This window comes from Sarcophilus harrisii, chromosome 1 (genome assembly GCF_902635505.1).
Source record: "Sarcophilus harrisii chromosome 1, mSarHar1.11, whole genome shotgun sequence".
NCBI classification, from domain to species: domain Eukaryota; kingdom Metazoa; phylum Chordata; class Mammalia; order Dasyuromorphia; family Dasyuridae; genus Sarcophilus; species Sarcophilus harrisii.
In genome coordinates, this window is record NC_045426.1 from 556,322,181 (window position 1) to 556,344,780 (window position 22,600).

At 36.7% G+C, this 22,600-nt stretch overlaps 1 protein-coding gene and 1 long non-coding RNA gene across 7 annotated transcripts in view; one reads left to right on the forward strand and one right to left on the reverse strand.

Moving 5' to 3' along the window:
* CAGE1 (cancer antigen 1) overlaps positions 1-22,600 on the forward strand; it is a 98,426-nt gene that overhangs the window by 64,243 nt on the left and 11,583 nt on the right. For all 6 annotated transcript variants that reach the window (XM_031946882.1, XM_031946885.1, XM_031946883.1 and 3 more), the window contains 2 exons: positions 9,629-9,733; positions 14,042-14,092. In XM_031946882.1, coding sequence (XP_031802742.1) covers positions 9,629-9,733; positions 14,042-14,092 — 156 coding nt within the window. The remainder of the gene's footprint in view (positions 1-9,628; positions 9,734-14,041; positions 14,093-22,600) is intronic.
* LOC116420645 lies at positions 3,315-22,500 on the reverse strand. Its single transcript, XR_004231028.1, has 3 exons — positions 22,098-22,500; positions 8,268-8,371; positions 3,315-3,916 (listed from the first exon to the last, which is right to left on the reverse strand). It is a non-coding gene; the product is annotated as an uncharacterized LOC116420645 (long non-coding RNA).

A 22,600-nucleotide genomic window follows, 5' to 3' on the forward strand; every position in this document is an offset into this window, starting at 1 on the left:
AAAGGAATATTTATCTAAAATATAAAGAACAACGATTGTTTATTGGAGTCTAAACTTTGCATCTAGAAAGGAAAAACACATACCAAAAGGTCAAACCCATTTCAAGGCCATGAGGCCCAAAGGAGAGTGGGGGAAGGGGAAAAGAGGTGGCCCTTAGGTCTTCTCCCTCATGGCCCTGTGTGCATTAAGAAGCCCTGCATTCTTAAGAATATAGCAGAAAGCATCTTTAAGAATGCCAAAGCCCATGGATATCACACTTTCTCATTTGGAAAGATGGATGCCATGATGGGTATGGCAGAGTTGGTAAGGAAGAGGGAGAAGGGACACCCGGTTTGTGGGATCTTTGGGGGTTCTTTTGGCTTCCAGTTTTGAGAGAGATGTGCATTGCTACCCTGTCTTCAGGTCTCTGAAGAAAGAAAAAGACTAAAAGGAGCCAACAGTGTCTATCATGTCTCTATCTTTAGCTTACTACACTAGAGATTAGAGGTGAGATCTGGAACTCTCCCTTTTGATTGAGCTAAAATATCTCATTCCTGATGGAGGATCTCCTTCAATCCCTATTGTCTGGTATATCTCCTAATATGTATACATTATCTAATTTCTTGTTGTTGTTTAATGAATTTGGATAAATGGGTTTCTTTGTACTTTGCTGTATGTTCAATTGGTATATGGTGGGAAAGAAGTAAAGCCTTGAATAGAAAGTTTGGAGACCTCCTTTTTTTATTAAGGAACAGTAATCAGACGTATACTTTGAACCTAAAAATTACATTTCCTAAACTAACAATACATAAGAAAGAAGACAGATATAATTCTAGCCCCGTATATCCTCTCTGAAGAGAAAAGGGGGCCAGACTCTGGTGTCTTCAACTTTCTCCTCCTCTTCCTGGCAGAAATCTAAGAATCTCTTGGAGAAGAGGGGGCAGAAATACTGGAGATATCTGTTCTTGCTTCTCTGTAAGCCACATCCACACTGTAGTATTTCATAAGAATAATCTTAACTACTGACCTAGAAAAAAATAACAACAAAATTCACCTGGAAGAACAAAAGGTCAAGAATTTCAAGAAAACTAATGAAAGAAAAAAAAAAAAAAAAAAAAGCAAATGAAGGTGGCCTAGCTGTACCTGATCTAAAATCATATTATGAAGCAGCAGTCACCAAAACCATTTGATACTGGCTAAGAAATAGAGAAGTTGATCAATGCAATAGGTTAGGTTCATAGGACAAAATAGTTAATAACTATAGCAATGTAGTGTTTGACAAACCCAAAGACCTCAACTTTTGAGATAAAAATTCACTATTTAACAAAAACTGCTGGGAAAATTGGAAACTAATGTGGCAGAAACTAAACATTGACTCACACTTAACACCATATAACAAGATAAAGTCAAAATGGGTTCATAATCTAGGCATAAAGAATGAGATTATAAATAAATTAGAACATTGGATAATTTAGCTCTTAGACCTATGAAAGAGGAAGGAATTTTTGACCAAAAAAGAACTAGAGATCATTACTGATCACAAAACAGATAATTTTGATTATATTAAGTTAAAAAATTTTTGTACAAACAAAACGAATACAGACAAGATTAGAAGGGAAACAATAAACTGCCAAAACATTTTTACATTCAAAGATTCTGATAAAAGCCTCATTTCCAAAATATATAGAGAATTGACTCATATTTATAAGACTTCAAGCCATTCTCCAATTGATAAATGGTCAAAGGATATGAATAGACAATTTTCAGATGAAGAAATTGAAACTACTTGTAGTCATATGAAAAGGTGCTCCAAATCGCTATTGATCAGAGAAATGCAAATTAAGACAACTCTGAGATACCACTACATACCTCTCAGATTGGCTAAGATGACAGGAAAAGAATATGATGAATGTTGGAGGAGATGTGAGAAAACTGGGACACTGATGCATTGATGGTGGAACTGTGGATGAATCTAATCATTCTGAAGAACAATTTGAAACTATGCTCAAAAAGTTATTGAACCATGCATACCCTTTGACCCAACAATGTTACTACTAGGCTTAGGCTTATATCCCAAAGATTTAAGGAGGGAAAGGGACCCACATGGACAAAAATGTTGTGGTAGCCCTTTTTGTAGTGGCCAGAAACTGGAAACTGAATGGATGCCTATCAATTGGTGAATGACTGAATAAGTTATGGTACATAAATGCTATGGAACATTATTGTTCTGTAAGAAATGACCAGCAGGATGATTTCAGAGAGGTCTGGAGAGACTTACATGAACTGATGCTAAGTGAAATGAGGAGAACCAGGAGATCATCATACACTTCAACAACAAGAGTGATGATCATGTCTGATGGACATAGCTCTCTTCAACAATGAGTTGATTCAAACCAGTTCCAAATGTCCAGTAATGAAGAGATAGGACTGTGCGAACTGAGTGTGGACCACAACATAGCATTTTCACTCTGTTATGGTTTGCTTGCATTTTTGTTTTCCTTCTCAGATTTTTTTTCTTTCTAGATCCGATTTTTCTTGTGCAGCAAGATAACTGTATAAATATGTATACATATACTGGATTTAACATATAATTTAACATATTTAACATGTATTGGATTACCTGCCATCTAGGGGAGGGAGTGGGGGGGAAGATAAAAAGATATAACAATAAAAAAATTAAACAAACAAACAAACAAAAAAAGAGTAATATTAACTTCTCCTCTCTCCAGTCAACATTCAATAAACAAGAGCCTTAAAAGCCATTAGGAGTTTGTTGAAATCCACTGTCTGTAACCCCAAGTTGAGGGGACAGAATGTGCCATACTTTCTAGAGCCCCCACACCAGGGTGATTAAAACCTTGAGTCTTCCTTTCTAGAGTCCCTAAGTTGGGGTAACAAAATGTACCATGCTTTCTAGAGCCCCAACACCAGGGTGATTAAATTATTGAGTTCTGCTTTCTAGAGCCCCAAAGTTGCAGTGACAAAACGTACCATGTTTTCTAGAGCCCCCACTGGGGTGATTAAAATATTGAATCCTGCTTTCTAGAGCCCTGAAGTTGGGGTGATTAAAATATATTGTCTTAATGGAAAAGTGATGAGGTGAGACTCCTGAGGATGGTGGGAAAATGGAGTCCAATTATCCCAAGGATTTTCCCCTTTTTATACCCTCATACCCTTATGTAACCAAAACAACATTGGGCATGCTCCCACTATATACTGCGCAGGTGGGACCACATAAACAACTTGCTATTGACATAGTTTGCCACCAGGTATCACTCTGCTTCAATCACAACACGGGTTATCACCACCCCCTGACTTCTCAGGAAGGATGAGAGCACTTAGGGGAGATGGGGAGCCAAACCAGATATTGTCAGCAGGTTCCCTCTGGGCTAAAAGGTCTTATACTTCACCCAAAGTTCTCCCACTATCTGTGGCCTTCTGCATCTCACCCTTTCTTTTGTTTTAGTTGAAGCAGGTATGCATCAATAGTTAAATCCATCACCATGGGAGGAATCACACAAGCAAGTATAACATAACAAACAAAATGAATAAATAAAACACTATAAAGATTTCCCTTAGTCCCAGAAGGAAGGTGTAAAAAATAATTATCAATTCACAACCACACATAAACCTCTATCCAAGAGATAGTCCAAAGCCGATCTATCGTCTATTACTTCATGTGTCGGGGAATCCAATGATTCCTGCAGATTTTAAAGTTCTACATCAATCTCATTGACAATTACTTTTGATGTTCATGAGTTAATTGCCATACACAAAGGGTTAGCTGCCAGGCTCTTTCAGTGGTGGACACAGTCAGTGATGGAATCATCTGATGTTACCTGGGTGTTTTCCTTCATTTCGAGAGCCTTCTCCTTTCCTGTCTCTCTCTGATGGAGAAGGCGAATATGGTTCATTGCCACCCATCTGTTTCCTTCACCTGTAGAGATACAAGCAAACCCTTTTCCCTAAGCAGTTAACCTATCTGGTCCCTTCCATTCACCACTTTCTGGATCTTTCCATATCACCTGGCAATTATCTAAAGATAATGGAGCTGCTCACATTGGACACTGCCCTTCAGGCAGGTATAAAACCTGTCTTCTAGAGCCAATGCATCTCCATTAAAAATCAAAAAATTAATATAGACTTAAATTTAGAAGTTCTATAGGGTTACCTGTGGCTCTTTTCTTTTGTTTTTGGAAAAGCATCTTGATGTCTCTCTTTCTCCTCTCTACTATTGCCTGTCCTTGAGGATTAAAAAGTATGCCAGTAGTATGTAAAATCTGATTCTGTGGAACTGTAATTCTTACTGTAATATGTCTCTTCCCCATAGATTGATGGAGATCCCTTTTTTTAAACTACAAAAGGAGTCAAAACCCCTGCTTCATCCCCAAATCTCTACCCCAAAGGGACAGCAGTGAATTCAGCTGCTATTGATCCTCCTATGTCAGACATATGGGTGTTTGCCATAATCTTTGGCCAGTGACTGGGACATTAACTACACATTCCCCAGTTTCCCACATCAGTATATGGATGGACACTGTTTTGTAAGCACTTTCAGGAGGTGAAATGGTTAAGCCACTGACTGTGCCTAGAGGCAGGGGTCTATATGCTGCACAGGGACAGATTTCAGCTCTCCAGGGGACATCTCAGTAGCCCCAGCAGTATACAACTCTATTCTCCCTAATTGCAATCCCCTTCCCCCAGGCTTGCTTAAAGACTCTTTGGGTGTAACAGCAGTTGCTATTAATCAAAGTGTTTTGTGCCTATGGCCCTGGAGCCAAGCCCCACCTCTTATGAGGATATAGGGGGTGGGCAAAACTGCTACATGGACAATGCTAATGGTGTCATTACCCTCTCCACTCCTCCTTCTCCTCCTCCCCTCCCCCCAATGAAGGCAGAGTTGAGGGAGAAGGGTCAGGAGATGGGGAATACCCTAAGGGCGAATGCTCAGGTAGAGGGAGAATTGAAAATTAAGCTTTGAAGATGAAAAGCAAGCTCATCAGCAAGGTACTTAAGGTACTTAGTTCCTTTTCTGCCCAACAGGCCATGGTACTTAAGATACTTAACTTTCTTCTCATCCAACAGGCCTTGCCCTGCAGGTCTCCTAGAGCAGTAACAAGCAAATTAATCAATAAAATGCTAAAAAAGACTTCTTTAGTTCTGCCCCACATGCTGTACTCTCCAGGGCTACTCTCTGCTTGTTTTTCTTCTCATACTTCCTTGTCTGGCTGCCTAAGTTAAAATCTTTCCTCTTTTTAAAACTTGTGGGATTCATTAAAACCAATTTTACTTCATTGTATTCAGTTGTTCTCCCACTAACTTCCACATCTCTGGCTCCAAAATCATCATCTTACAAAGCCACAGAGACGTGCACTCCAGAGCATCTGAGAACTCAGTGATCTGCTTCTGAGTTACCAACAAATCTTGCTTCTCTGTTAACCTAACTAAGGCTGCTTCATACTTCCCTAGGAGGGAGGCTCATTTCTTAGTATTTGCCTCATTTCGGTTGAAAAACCGAAAGTGACTAGATTAGCCCTTACTGATACTTCCTGCTTGCCTATTTTTATACTTACCCTTCCAGTCACAAGGACTTCTCCACTGAACTCCGCTGATTGTGTCAGTCAAACTGATGTGTATAGGACATCATCTAGAGCCCCATGTTGGGTGCCAAATTTCTAGAGCCCACAAGTTGGGGTGATAAAATGTACTGTGCTTTCTAGAGCTCCCATGCTGGGGTGATTAAAATAAAATGTCCTAGTGGAGAAGTAATGAAGTGGGACTCCTAAAGGTGGTGGAAAAATGAAGTCCATTTGTTCCAAGGACTTTCCCCTTTTTATACCTTCATACCCTTATGTAACCAAAACAACACTGGACATGCACCCAGTGTATACTGTGCAGGTGGGACCATATAAACAACTTGCTATTGTATGTAATTTGCTACTTGGTATCACTTTTCCACCTGCTATCACTCTGCTTCAATCACAACACAAATTGTCACTGTCCCCTGACTTCTCAGAAAAGCTGAAAGCCCTTAGGGAAGACGGAGAGCTGAACCAGATACTGTCAGCAGGTTCCCTCTGGGCTGAAGGGTCTTATATCTCACCCAGAGTTTATCCACTGTCTGTAACCCTCTACACTATTTTAGATGTTGAGATACAAAGAAAAATTAAGTATTTCTTGCCTTTAAAGAGTTTACATGGCTTTGTAGAGAAATTGAAGACAATATGTATATAAATACATAAAAAAAGAATTTGAGGAGAGAGAAAAAGAACACTAACAATTGAAGAAAGTGAGGTAAAGCTTAATGAAGGATAAACAATAATGATTCTGAATAGTGGCAATTAGGAGGGAGTGAATTCCAGGCATGGAGGAAAGATGATAGGAATAAATAGAGGAGAGAAATGGAAGGAATACTGAGCGTAGGAAACAAGTAATAATCCAATTTAGCTAGAATGTGAGTATATGAAAGGTATAAATATATTTTATATTTAGTGTAAAAAATATAACGTGTAAAAAAATAAAATTAGAAATGTATGTTACATACATAATGAAGGACCTTAAAAATTAAGCTGAGACATCTGTATTTCATTCTAGAATCTCAAAACTATAGAAGTTCTTAATCTGGGGTCCTCAGGATTATGGATATAGTTCAGGGAATTTGTAGACTTGGATGAGAGTTGGACGGGGGGAATGTTTTTATTTTCCCTAATCTCTGAAATTTAGAATTTCTTTCAGTTACAGATTTTTAAAAAGATAACATTTTGAGAATCTATGGACTCTACCAGACTCCCCAAAAGGGTTCATGACACAAAATAAATTAATTAATAAATTAAAATTAAATAATTTAAATATATTTAAATTAAATTAAAATCTCTGATCTAAAGGTAGAGTTGCTTATTGGAGAGACAGCTTCAAAACATATAATTTGTCTCCAACGTATAATTTGCCTCTGAGCAATGTCGTGTAACTTGTGTGCTCTAAGCAATTCTTTATGACTAAATTGAAGAGAAAGTGCTAATGTGTATTGGTATAAGAGGTTTCCTTTTTGGGGAGGTCTTATTCCAGTGAAATCATGATCTCATCTTACAGAAAATAAGAGAATCACTGAAAGTTTTTGAGCTTTGGCATGATGTGCTAGATCTGTGCCTTGGGGAAAATGTTTTGGGAGCTACATAGAGTTCAAGCACAAAGACTTGAACTAGCATTGTGAATGTGTGCGTGGAGAGAAGACAGATGCAAGAAATAAATGGATCCATCAGTAAGAGGGATAAATAATTACATGGAGTAATGATAGGTCATAATTGATTCATCTTTAACAAATTCATCAATTTATATAGGATATAATCATGTTATATCTCTCCTCTCCAAACACCTCTCCAAAGACAGATACCCTTGCTTGGGCTGATGCCTGGGAATTGGGGTCTCTCTGTTTTCTGCATGGACCAAACCCTATCGTATCCCAGGTTTCTCTGAGGTGTTATGTCAGTCTTCTGAAAACATTTGCCAAAGCACTTCAGCTAAGGAGACAAGTCCCCCAGCGCAGTTATTACACCCCCCTTTAAGGAATAGGAGTGGGGGTGGGGGTGAGGGAAGCTGGAGCCTGAGGAGGATGGATCAGTCCTAGCCTACTTCTAGGCAAGGTGCAAAAGCGCTAAGGGGTGACTCCCAAGGGGTTCACAGTAAGCTAAAACTGTACTAAAAATCTATATTTGCTTTTCTAAAAAAAATAAGATGAAAGGGAGAATGATCAATGGGGCAAATTACCACTGGAAAGAATAGGACATTAAATGAAAAACCTTGGCAAGAAGAGCCTCCTTTTCTTTAGACTTGGGACAGATAAGGGACCTCCAACCTACAGCATCCTGTTTGCCCATATAGTTGCAACTTTATAAAGGAAGTCCCAAGTTTTTATAGCATTCTCAGTTATCCTGTAATTAAGCATATAATCAGCTTCAGATTTACAAGGAGCTAAAAATGGTTCTGAACAGATTCGGATCCCTATTGTTATATGTCCCAGAGCTCAGTGCAAGGGGCAATAAATAGTTGAGGTTAAGGACACAGACATCAGCTCTGTTTTTGGGAGGGAATGGGTCCAGAGATCCAATAGAATGTATGTTTTTTAACTATGTTACATGTGAGTAATGCTTCCACTTTTACTACCTTTGTGTAACATGATTATATGCTATATAAATTAATGAATCTGTTAGAAATGACTCAATTATGCACCATCATGCCTTAATAAATGGAAGCTGTTAGTGTGGGGGAGGGCATCCAGATAGGTAAGTTACCTGTTCTGTTTGATGAAAACACTAATATACACATTCCCCATACACAAAACCAAGAACTGCCCACTGCAGCAAGCTAAGGAGAAAATGGTTTCAACATCCAAGATCTGAAAGAGGAACAGACAGGGTGGTTGATACTATCGTCCATTGGTTATTTAAGCCACAAAAAAACAATATATCATCTTTTCCCCAAAACCTATACTTTCTCTTTATTTTGCTGTCCTGATATCATAATCCTCGCAGTGATACAACCATTTTTAATCATTCTTTTTCATTAACCATTATATAAAATCAGTTCCTAAATTCCATTGATTCTGACTCCACAGTAGCTCTCAAATTCCCTCTTCAACCACTACCAATCTTAGCCAGGTTTTCATCATTTTAAGGTCTGATAGTTTTGGGTTTGTTTGTTTTTTTGTTTTTCATGTTAATGGAATTTTTTTTTTTTTTCATTTTAGTCCAGATGATGAACTCCTCTTGGTGTTTAAAAACTGTCTTCACCATTGCAGATCATCTGTAATTTAAAATCTTGGAAGTGTTGCTTGGGTACACTGACAGGCTAAGGGATTTGTTCACAGTCAAGCTGATATAATTGTGTAAGAAACAGGGATAGAACCCAGGGCTTCTTGTTCACCTCTGCCTTGTAACCTGATGCTTTCTCTGTTATAGTATGATTAACTTTTAAAAATCTGTCTGCAAAATAATTTCATGGTGTGAATTGAAGAGGAAGATGGAAGTACTTGTTTTTTGTGAAAAAAAGAATTTCTGCTTACTTACACGTTAGTACTAATAACTTCAGTTGCTATTACCAACGACTTCTTTGCCTATCATAGAATTTCCAGGAAAGAAGATCTTTTGTGGAATAGGGTGCAAAAAAGCATATGAAGATTTAAATGTGGGTTTTAAGGTAGTTAACATGTTTTTTTATCTAATGACTAAGTACTTAGTAAGTGCTTAATAGCTATGTTAAGTTGAATTGTTGGTTCCAATGAGGACTTATTTGTTAAATGATTCCACATACATTTTAGGGTTTTTTTTCCCCCAGATGTTCTCCACATTGTCACCATATTTTGGTGCTGAGTCTCAGTGAATTTCTGTTTTAGCCTTATTCTGAAGCATAAAAAAAGGGGATAATTAAAATCACACTCCATTAGTTTATTCAACCAATTTATTTCCTAAATGAAGTAATATAAAAGCATCTTTGTCTTTTATTCTTGCTTTTTTTTTTAAGCTTCTACTACTCTTCAATAACTGGGTGGCATATCTCAGTTTGTGAGACATAATGATAAGCATTTTGCTACTCTTATTTATTTTTAATAATCACATATAACTTTTAATTTAAAATTTTTATTGTGTTTCTTTAGATTAGCAAATTGGGAAATCTTCTTGAGTCCAAAGAAGTCCAAAGCAACAAAATCATTGAAGAAAATGATGAGTATCAAAAACACTTAGGAAAACTAATAAATAAGGTACAGTCTCTTTTAAAAAAATTTTAATCTCATAAATTATGCCATATATTACATTGATTTCTTTAATGCTATGACATGGAACATATTATATCCCTAGGAAGTAACTTGCCAGGTAGATTTTTTTTTTAATTTGTTATTCCATAAACAGAAAATGTTTCATAGATAGCCATGGAATCATTCACAATCTCACTTCTGACAATTAATAATAATAGCTAACATTTATATAGTACTTACTGTGTGATGCCAGGCACTGTACTAAGCATAATAAAATTACCTCATTTGGTATTCACAACAACCTTGGGAGGTAAGTGCTATTATCCACATTTTACAGATTAGGAAACTTGAGGTAAAAAGAGGGTAAGTGACACACTCAAGTTCGTATAGCTAGTAAATGTCTAAAAGTTACATTTTAACAGGTCTTCCTTACTTCTGGCCTGTACCATCTAGCTGCCTTAACTCCTAAGTTTTGGTAAGAATTTTTTTTTGTTAAGAAATGTTTCTTACTAAAACATTTAAATTATCTATAGTATGTCTGAAAACATATTTTATTAATGTATGGAGTCAGCATGGTTTTGGGTGGCCACAGCAAAGTACCCAATCAGGAGGACCTTTGCTTCTAGCAGATAGGAAATGCAAGAAAGGCAAAAATATGAGCAAGGTGGGTGGAGAAGCTGGATACTCAATCTCACTTTCTGTTCTGGCTCTCATTTTTGTTGTGCTAAGTAAGCTTAAGGAGAGTTTAGGAATGGCTTGAGGGAGCTTTTTGTGATTGACTGCTTTCCAAAAACCCTGGGTCAAGAAGACTTAAGACTGGTCTGCTTGACTTTTAATAACTGTAAATCAAGAACTGTCCTGCTCTTATCACAGAGAAGTTCTGGCCATCACATTCCATTGCTTTTGCAGTCTGTTTAGGCCAGCCAGAAACCTTGCAGTCTATTAGATATAATAAAAGGTCAGAATTATGAAGTGATTCTAAATAAAAGTCAACTTCTATTCCAGTTGACTTTTTAAAAATAATTTATAATTTAAAACCAATGTAGTGTCACTTAATCAACCACTTGCAAAACCTGAACTCCTATGCTCTGTGAGGTCATGGCTCAACTAATGAAATATAAAATCTAGCAGGACCTGCTAAACTGCAAAGGCCTTAAATGTGGGTTTTAAGGTAGTTAATATGTTTTTTGTCTAATGACTAGACTAAGTTCAGAGAGTTTTGATCAGGTCAAATACAGGCTAGTGATTTGGGGGACTACAGTAGCTGGCATATTAAACCAACTAATTTAGTATGGATAGAAAGATTCTGATATGTAGCTTCAGAATGAGCTACAAAAACAGTGGAATTACAGATGTTCTTTGTATTGAAGCATTATTCTTCACAAAATAATTTTCAACTGACATGTTTGCTTGCTAACTTCATTTTAATATGAAGGAAGCATTGCCCAATAAAACATTCTTATTGAGGGATGAACCAAATCAGTTCCAATAGAGCAGTAATGAATAGAACCAGCTACACCCAGCAAAAGAACTCTGGGAGATGACTATGAACCACTACATAGAATTCCCAATCCCTCTATTTTTGTCTGCCTGCATTTTTGATTTCCTTCACAGGCTAATTGCATACTATTTCAAAGTCGATTCTTTTTGTACAGCAAAATAACTGTATGGATATGTATACATATATTGTATTTAACTTATACTTTAATATATTTAACATGTATTGGTCAAGCTGCCATCTGGGGTAAGGGGTGGGGGGAAGGAGGGGAAAAGTTGGAACAAAAGGTTTTGCAATTGTCAATGCTGAAAAATTACCCATGCATATCTAAAAAATAACTTTAAAAAACATTCTTATTGAATACAGATGTTGGAATCTACTTAAAATAAAGGGTGTGTGGTTTTTTTTTTCTCATTTTCTTCTTACTATGAATGTTAGTCAAATATAATTGCTCTTTTATTCATTTATGACCCTAAAACACAGAGGAAGTTGAAAGTCAAAGAGTTAACATGGCCTACAACTTTAGCAGAAATAAGAGGGATAGGAAGTGTTAGATTTACTGTACCTTGTGTTTGTCAGAGTGCAGGGAAAATAGGGAAGACTGAGGTATTAGATGAGAGCAGGAAGATATTGAACATAGGCCAAAATGGAGCCTGAATTTTTTCAAGCAGAAGATAACTGAGACAACTGAGCCAAGTAGGACAGAGGAAGGATTAGAATTACAATGAATTAGAAATGTAAAAATGGATCAAATGTAAAAATGGAGCTGTCAAATCTCTTCAAGGCCAAATGGACAGGGCAGACTTGTATGTTAATTGTTCCCATTCTAGCTTCTTAAAACGCCAAACCCTTGCCATTTCTCCTTCTTAGGATGAGTCCATTCTGACTGAGGGTAGTAATTAAAGAAGTGTGAACTTTGACCTCTTCTACAATGAATATAGTGTTCCAAAAGTGAAAATTAATTGGCTGAAATAAGGTATATAAACATGCTTAGATGGAGCCTTGAGAAACAGATGGCCTTCTTGATATTGAATATTCCAGAGTAGGCTAGTAAATGGCTTATTTTCTTAAGGCTATTCACACTAACCAAGGAAGTGTCATGATCTTATAATGAAGAAACAAATTCATAAAAAGAGAGATAATAGGGGCAGCATGGCACAGTGGATAGAGCACCAGCCCTGAAGTCAGGAAGACCTGAGTTCAAATATGGCCTCAGACACTTAAAACTTCCTAGCTGTGTGACCTTGGGCAAGTCACTTAATCCCAATTGCCTCAGCCATTAAAAAAGAGAGAGATAACAGTCTATTCTCTGGGATTCTGGTGGTCTCTGGCTTAGTCATAGGCCTCAAACATTAGGCTGAGGTCCTGTCAGATTCAAGCCTACCATAAATCTCAGGTGATAGCATATGAATGTTTTGAGGAATATATCTTATACTCCATGTTCTCCTATAAGTGGAGAATAGTTGAGCCCATATTCCTTTTGGCAGATGTAAATGAGGAAATAAATCTAACTGGGATTGAGTGTTCTCAGAATTCTTGGAACACACAAAGTAGGTTATATTCTGAAAATACAGTCTCTCCAGCAGAATACCAGCCTGCTATCCTACCAGGTGGAAATGCAGGTGATGCAAAGAGTATAGGGGATGAAGGGGATGAAAGGCAGACCGAGCAAAGCTCATCTTGGTTTAGCTCACAAGCTATGCACAAATGGGTGCCTTTCAATTGTTCCAGAAGTAGCAGGTAGCAAAACTGGGGGCCAAGCATAATTTCTCCAAATTCCGTGTTATTTTTAAATGTACCTATCTATGTTCTGGTTTTGGGCAATATATTTCTGCTTCTACAAAGTATTTGATCCCCACTAGATTGTGTCATTAAGTTTCAAATGTGGCTTGATGAATAGTTCTCCCAGACTAGTTCTGCTGGGGTTCTGAAGCAGAAATCACCAAGAAGGGAGAAGGTGGAAAGAAGGCTGAAATAATTGTGGGAGGATAACACATATTCACTTATTATTTCACTCATTCAGAATCTGACAGGATTGGTTGGGGTAAGTCAGAGGTGGTATGGAAAGGAATTTGAGCTCCACCAATAATTCCTCAGTCTCCAGAGACCTTTAGAAATAACTGTTTCTTTAGCAAGTCCATAAGGATGTTTGTCAAGTTGAAAAAGTACAAGATAAAGTATATATTCCATAATCTCCAGAGTTTGATCTTTTGGGCTGTTTTGAATCTTCAAAGGTTTGACCTGGGGATCTAGATCTGCTCCCTGACACTTTGACAATGTGCTGCAAAAGTCTCATCTCCTCAGAGTCAAACTAGCTGCCTTTTACATTTACAAAGAGCTGATGGTGCTTCAGATGAGCTAAATTGGTTTGGATAAACTGAATAGGCTAGTCAAGATCTCAAGATCTTTTTTAAGTATGTCATCTCAACAGAAAACTTTGCCTCTTGACCAAAAATAGAAAATAAAGTAGAATCCATGGTCTGAACTGAGGCATGTGGAAGGCCCTGACAGGAAACAGTGTTAAGGATAAGATGGGTTATGAACTAAAAATTTCATGAAACACTAGAAGATTGTGAGAATGTTACAAAGGCCAGAGGGCATCCTTGTATTCTGAAACTGTGTTGGGTTTTTAACTGTTTTGCACCTGTACACCTAACTTACGTGACTCAAATAATACATCACCAAAGTTCAGGTTTTGTGAAGTACTTTGTGAAGAAAATACCAGTCTCATACTCTGATGCTAATTGGTACACTGTAATCATGCTAGACTCTTAGTGTCCCCCATTTCTAAATTTTATTTTGTTTTGAATCATTAGGACAAAGATTCCTCCAGGGAACATGGATGGATAGATGAACCCCCAGCACAGGTTAGTATTAAAAAATTTCTGAAGGTCTTAGTTCTTCTCTGTTTAGGGAGTAACGCAGGCATTTGGTGGGAATCTGGGCATCCCAAACTTGATAGATCACATGGTTGTGCCACTATTGTTGAGGCAGGGCCTTGGCCTCCAAAGACCTGAGACTATCTTAAAAATCCTAATATTTACCAGGAAGACCTGGACAATCTTCAAGAGGAGTCTGGCTCTGAGTGATACCAGATTGAAGTAGTGCTGGGTGCATTATGAAAATGAGAAGATTCTAGTTCCTGGAGGTTTAATGTAAGCCTGGAGACATAAAATGCCAGTTTATCAACATTAAACCTTAGGACAACCAAGAATACAGGGGAATAGATCCAAGATGATTTGTTCACTGCATGGTTTGATCAGATCTGGCAAAAAAAAAAAAAAGTTGCATTTGTCTGGCAAGAATTTTCATTGTGTTTCACACAAGTATGGAAACAGCTTGGGGAGCAATAGGATTCACTCTCTCTAAACAAGGACAATGTTCAGTGAAGTTTCAGGAAACTCCAGACAAAAGAAGCACTCGAACCCAGTGATCACAGCAATTTCCAGATCCAAGAGAGCTACTAATCACTGAAAGATTAGTCCATCTTCATTCAGCTGCCAAAGTGATTTTCCCAAAGCATGGGTCTGACCATGTCATTCCCAAACTCAGTGGCTCCCTATGATCTCCAGGACCAAATATAAAATCCTGTTCAGCATTCAAAGATTTGAACTTATCAAGCAAGGACTTACTAGGTAATCTCTTATCTTCTCCCAATTTATCTAACAATTTGATTTTCTTCTTTCCTTTTTCTAATCAAATTAACTAAAGATTCATATATTGTTTTTTTTCCCATAAAATCAACTCTTATTTGTTAATTCAATAATTTTCTTACTTTCAGTTTTATTAATCTCCCCCTTTTTATTTTCAGAATTTCAAATTGGGGGGTTTAAATTTGTTCTTTTTCTAACTATGTTTTAGTTGCATGTCTACTTCACTGATCTTTATTTTATGCAAATAAGTGTCTAGAGATATAAAACTTGCCCTAAGAACTGCTTTGGAAGCATCCCATAAATTTTGGTTATGTTGTCTCATTGTCACTCTTGGATGAAATTTTCATTTGTGTCTATAATTTCTAGTTTCACCCATTCATTCTTTAGGATTATTTAGTTTCCAATTCATTTTTGGTATGTTTTTTTCTTGGCCTTTTATTACATCTAATTTTTATTCCATCATGATCTGAAAAAGATGCATTTACTATTTCTGCCTTTCTGCATTTGATTTTGAAGTTTTTATGCCTGAATACATTGTCAATTTTTGTGCAAGTTCCATGTGCCACCAAGAAAAAAGTATTTGTCTCCATTCAATTTTCTCCAAAGGTTTATCATACTAACTTTTCTAAAATTCTATTTGCTTTCTTAACTTCATCTAGTTCTGAGAAAGAAAGGTTGAGATCCCCCCATAGTTTTGCTGTCTAATTCTTCTTGCAGTCTCTTAACTTCTCTATAAATGTGGATGCTACAAATTTGGTGCCTATATGTTTAGTATTGATATTACTTCATTATCTATGGTACTCTTCAGCAAAATATAGTTTTCTTCCTTATCTTTTTAAATTAGATCTATTTTTTGCTTTTGCTTGATCTGAGATCAGGACTGCTATCCCTGCTCTTTTTACTTCAGCTGAAGCATAATAGATTCTGCTCCAGCTTTTTACCTTTACTCTGTTGTATATCATTATACTTTAAATGTGTTTGTTATAAACAACATATTGTAGGATTCTGGCTTTTAATCCAGTCTGCTGCTTCTGTTTTATAGAATTCATCCCATTCACATTCACAGTTAAAATTACTATGTATTTCCTGCCATCTGCAAATTATACTTTTCTTTTTCCTTTCTCTCTTTCCCACCTCCTCAGTGTTTTGGTTCTGACCTTCAAACAGTCTTCCTCTTTTACAACCCCTCCCCTTTCTCATCCCTTTCCCCTTCTACTTCTGTTCTTCTTCGTATTAACCTCCCTCTTTCCATTCCCCTTTCCCCTCCTACTTCCCTATAGGGTGAGACAAGCTTCTCTGTGAAGCTAAATGTATCTGACATTCTCCCTTTGAGCCAAATCTGATGAGAGTAATTCACACAATCCTCATTCCCCCTCTCTTCTTTCCCTCATTGTAACAGGTCTTTTTTGCCTCTTCATTAGATGTAATTTATCCCATTTTACTTCCATTTTCCTCTTCTTCCAATATAATCCCTTTTTCACCTCTAGTTTTTTATTTTAATATCATCACAATAAAAGCATATTATATCTACACCCTCTTAAGTATACTCATAACAGAGACACAGTTCTCAAGACATATCATCTTCTCATCTAGTTTTTTTTAAATTTTCAAAAAATTTTTTTCTTTCCTTTTTTTTATCTTTTTATGTTTCTCTCAAGTTCTGATTTAAAGACCAGATTTCCTGTTCAGCTCTTGTCTTTTCATTAGGAATAAATGACATTCACCTATTTCATTGAATTTGTATCTTTTCCCCTGAAAGACAATGCTTAATTTTGTTAGATAGTTGATTCTTGGCTGCAATGCAAGTTCCTTTGCCCTCTGGAATATCATATTCCAGGTCTTTCAGTTCTTTAAAGTGGAAGCTTCTAGGTCCTGGGTAATCCTAATTGTGGCTCTTTGATATTTGAATTACTTCTTTCTTGCTGGTTGCAATTATATTCTCTTTGAAATGATAATTCTGAAATTTAGCTATGATATTTCTTGGAGTTTTCATTTGGGGGGTCTCTTTCAAGAGGTGATTGGTGAATTCTTTCAATGGTTATTTTACCTTCTGGTTCTAGGAAATGAGGGCAGTTTTCCTTGATGGTTTCCTGAAAGATGATGTCTAGGTTCTTTTTTTCATCATGGCTTTCAGGTAGTCAAATAATTCTTAGATTATCTCTCCTGGATCTATTTTCCAGGTGAGTTGTTTTTTCATTGAGGTATTTTACATTTTCTTTTTTTGGTTTTGTTTGACTGATGCTTAATGTCTCATTGAGTAATTCACTTCCATTTGTTTAATTCTAATTTTTAACAAATTATTTTCTTCAATTACATTTTTTAATCTCCTTTTGTATTTGACCAATTGTACTTTCATTAATTTTTTTTTAATTTCACAAATTCTGTTTTTCAGAGAGTTGGTTTCTTTTTCCATTTCATCAAATTTATTTTGTAAGGAGTTATGTCCTTTTTCCATTTCACTAAATCTATTTTTAAAGGAGTTTTCTTCAAATAATTTCTGTCTTTCTTTTTCTAAACTCTCCTGCAAAGTTCTCATTTCTTTTCCCCATTTTTCTTCTAACTCTTTTTAAAGATACTTTTTGAATTCTTCCAAGAGAGCTTTGTGAGATGGAAACCAACAGTATTATCCTTTGAAGCTTCATCTGGAGATGATTTGCCTTTAGTGTCCTCAGTTTGAGGTCTGTTCTTCTCTGTCTCCATAAAAACTATCTATGGTCAGAGCTGTTTTTGCTTGTTTGCTCATTTTTAAAGGTTGAGGTCTGCTTTTAGGGCAAAGGGGAGATTATTCCAAGCTTTCTCTACAGGTGACAGGGACTTCACACTACCCTGAGAAGGTGTTGCTGGCTTCCTTGCTATGCTGGGTAGGCGTGGCCAAGTCCTATTTATTATGTTGGGGTTCAAGGGTTCACATTGGCCTTCTGTAGTTGTGTTGGAGATCTCATTGCTAGTCTGCTGATCCATTGGCTTCTGAACCAGGACAGAGTAACCAATGCTGCTATATGTTGGCTAAGAGCCGTCTGGTAGATTCCCCCTGATACGTGGTTGTCATACCACCCTGGTTCCTTGAGCTATACCTGTGCTTCTCCCCCTGCCCAACCCCTCACCCCCCTTGCCTGACTGAAACACTTTTTCTGAAGTTCTTCCAAATATCTTCTACTGGAAATTTATTACATTATAAATATTTGTGGGTTCCGTTACTCCAAAACTCTCACTCCAGTTCAGAGGCTTAATCAAATGATGATCTGAAGGAAGCCAGGAAGAGCTCAAATACCTGTCTACTCTCTGCCATTCTGTCTCCACCTCCATCTCCCAATTTATCTAAGATATCAATTTCCTTTTAAACATTTTTTCTTTATCCTTTTTAATTCAGAGATCATTCTCCTTAGCAAAGAAAAGTAGTAAAATAGGAGATTAGTTCTACCCTTTTCATTTCTGTGCTATCTTTCTTCCACCCACTCTGAGCAGGGACCCTAATCTTTCCTTGTTCCCCCTTTTCCTCAAAGGGATTTCCTCAGTTCATTCTGTTTTAACACTAATAACACTTGTTTTTTTTTTTTCTTATTCCCTCCTTCCTCCTTTCTTCCTCACACACAACATACTAGAAAAGAAAAAAACAAAAAACCCTTGTAAGAAATAATGCAATCGAGCAAAACAAATTTACAGACTGATCATAATCTAACTCTATTGTTATAGAACTGTACCATACTTTTGTTTTCATATTCTATCTCCTGACCTTGCTTTCATTTTCCATTTAATAATCTAAGATGGTTAATGAACTCCTTGAACATCCACATCTTAAGACAATTCTGTCTTTTCATAGAGAATCTCAGAATTGGAAGAGACCATAGCAATCATTAATCTTCTAAGTCTCTTCTTCCTCTACAATCCACCACATCTTTTTATAATTTTATAGATTTAAAACTGGAGGGGTCTCAAAAGCATCTAGCCCCTCATTTAGTATGTGAGGAAAAAATTTGCCAAGATGGTTATGCTACTTGGCCAGATTCTCATGATAATAGCACTAAGATTTGGTGCTAGGCCTTCTGGCCCCAATCCTTGGGCTTTTTTTCCACTCAGTTTGTTCAAACTCCTTATAGATTTTTTTTTCTTATACAGGTGGTCTGTTGTGAATTCCAAAGGCAATATTGATTCTGTTTCTTTCTCCACTGATCCTCGGCCAAATGTTTGTCATCTTCCGCTTTCTGGTTCCTGGATTCCAGAACAAGTGTCTGCCTTTTTAAAAAATAGTTCTAGGGCATGATGGACTTGGGAGTCTAGAAAAATTAAGTTCAAGTTCCATTCCTGACTTGATCTGTATGAATACGGGCAAGTTCACTTCTCTGAGCCTTATACATATCTCCATATGTGTCTAAGATATATAATATTAGTACATGCATGTAAATATAGACACACACATGTACAGGTATACATATACATTTTATCTATATATATGCCATACATACATACACAACCACATCTATGTAATGTACAATACAGGTCAGCTTGTTTCAGACCAATAAGCCAATATCATCCACCTTTCAATTTGAAGGGGTTTGTCAAAAGTTTTCTAGAATTCCTCCAAAAACACATCTATCCTGGGGAGGAGGTAAGACATAAATATATGCATACCCATACATAGTTGTATGTATATATAAATGCATACGCATGGATCCATCATTATCAGTCTTCTGCCTTACCTTTTACCTATTGTATTCCTTTTAAATAAGCCATGCTCTTAGTGCCTGTTTCAGTCAGGGTCTTATCTTTCCAAATCTTAGTGATACCTATGAATTCAAGAATGTCTTTTTAAGATATTTGGTTCCCCTTGATTGCTACTTTATGAAATTTCATATAATAGATACTGAGACTATGAGTTTTATGACTGCTACCGTTCTTAAATTTTATCTCTAGTGGACTTCTGGTATAATGTTGTTCTTCCACTGTTGCTTCTCTGTGGTACCTCTCAGCCAATGCCAGTTGTCTTGACCCACGTCTTGCCACTGGACTCCAGTGACTCTGAAGAACAGTGAGTTTGCTAACTTTGCACAATGAGATTCTGTCTCATTTAAATTCAATTCACTTGTAAGTCAAGACACCATGTAATTGGTCTTCTTTGAAAATGAAGGACAAATAATAACAATCTGTGGTAACTACCTTGGTTGATATATATATATACCAGTTTTCTTCCTCTTCCTCCTTTTTCGGTTTAATTTTTTATTTTTACAAAATTAACAAGACTTCAGGAAAATACATTTTAACAACCTTTGGTAGGTATGCTTTGTCCCTTATAGAAAACATATATAATTTCAAATCTTATTTTTAGACACTGGTTTTTCAACCAATCATTTACTTTTGAATGGCCATGGATGTGCTGGGTCAGCTTTGTCTGACCTATCCTACTTACAGGAGTTCATTCCGGAGTGGGTTGACCAAGAGTCTTTCACAAACTTAAAAAAAATCTTGTTCCAGGCTAGTATTGACTAAGTAACTAAGACAAGCTGACCCCATTTATTTCCACCAGAACTGACTGTTCCACCAGGTGTCAGCTTCATTTTGGAGGAATTTTGTCACAAGTTTGCTAGAATTCCTCTAGGAACTCTTCAAAAAGGGTTTGTCTTGGGAAGATTACTGGTAATCCACTATAGTGGCTTATCATCAACCTCTTTTGTGACTGGTATGATTGTAACTGACTTATAGAAATTCCCCAAGCTAAAGTCATTCATTCAAGGAATCCTGAGAGGTCCTGCTCCCATCTCACAAACTTGCTTAGAGAATCAGTGGATCAAGTATCAAGCAATCAAGCAAAGGGAAGACATAGCACAAAGAGGCCTCCTAAGCTTAGATGCAGAAGACTCAGGTCTTCGTGATCAGGAGAAAGTTTGCTGTAGCAGAAAAATGGTCCAAAGACCTCCAGGTTCAATTAATTGGATTCAACTCCCAGGGTGGTTGTGAGGATGAAATGAGATAATATTTATATTTAAGTATATAGAGTAACTTGGCATATACTAGGTGTTATAAATATGTTAGTTGTTATTACCACTGTGACTGCAGAGGGCTGGAACTCTGGAAAGTATACTTGAAACAAGGATATTTACAACAAGGTGTTAATAACTCAGTGGAATTGATGAGATAATGGTTCTCTAGTTCACATATATCTACTATGATATAATGATATAATGACTCTAGTTGGCATATACTTAGCATGCTGTAATGATGTAATTGTAATAGGGCATTAGGGCTGAGAGAACTGCAGACACAGTCAAGTCAAAGAGAACAGACTATGGAGGAGACAATAAAGACTTTAGACTCTATTACTGACTCTTGCTGAGACCAAGACCCGTCCAGAGGATTCTCAGAAAGCTAGCCCAGATGTTACAGTGACCATAAGTAAATCACTCAGGTTTCTTGAGTCCCAGTTTTTTTTTTTTTAATCTCTAAAATAAGGGGAATGAGAGGTGAAAAATTGGGTGATCTCTGAATTACCATTTAGCTTTAATAATTTATAAGTTGATGGGGTATATCATCTAAACCTGCAGAGCTACCTTCTTCTCTGTTGCATTATATACATATATATATATATACATATACACACACACATTATATATATATGAGCTGCTTCAGTATGATTGCATTTTGACTATGTAAGGAAAAGTCAATACTAGTAGCACTCTCAAAGTATTAACAGCTTTCTGAGTTTCAACAAATGTACAATGAGGCTCACTTTTAAAATATTAATTTTTATATAAACATAGTATTTATAGCACAGAAAATTTTGCTCTCCCTGGTACATTGCTATTGATTTGGTAATAATCTAAGCATCCCTTCTTACAGATTGCCTATCTGGATCCTCCATTGCTGGTTCCCTCTGTACCTCCTCCCCTCTCCAGAAAAAAATACTTTGTATATTTTAATTTTAATTTTTTACATAAGTGTTGTTTATCCCAATAAAATATAAATTCCCTACAGACAGAGACAGGGGGGGGGGGGGGGGAAGGTTTCTGTCTTTGCCTTTCTAGTATCTGTCATATGGCAGATACTTAATGATTATTTGTTGAATGTCTAAATGAACTAGGGACAATGAAAGGAATCTCTTCACTGTAAGGAATCTCTTATTACTAAAGTAAAGACTTCCTAGCAATTAGACATCTCAAAAATAGACTGGGCTCATATGGAAAAAAGTAGGATGCTTATCACTGGAGGCCTTCAGAGGATGGATTACCATTTGCCAGAGATAGAGAAGATTTCTGTTGAAGTATGGGTTGGACTATGTGATGGACTATGAAGTTTTTTCCCTGCTAAGAGTCTGTGATTCTGTGACCAAGGCTCCAAATCTGTGGAAAGAGACAAAAGCTGTAAGCAAACACCGGAATGCAAATCTTATAACTAGGAGTGTGATATAGAGAAAAAAATATAATGGAAGAGTGAGGAGGAGATATACGTTCAAACCACATTCACAGAGATTTAAATATACCCCACATCACTTTGTTAATACTTTTTCTAGAAATGATTACTAGGATCTAGCAGAAAATCCGTTAATTTATCTTTTTAACCATCAACAGATACAATCAACTAAAATAAGTAAAATCTTAAAAAATATCCTTAGCACATGGTTCTCTTCAAAAATGAAATGAACCAAATCAGTTACAATTGTTCAGTAACAAAGAGAACCAGCTACACCCAGCGAAAGAACTCTGGGAAAAGAGTGTGGACCACAACATAGCA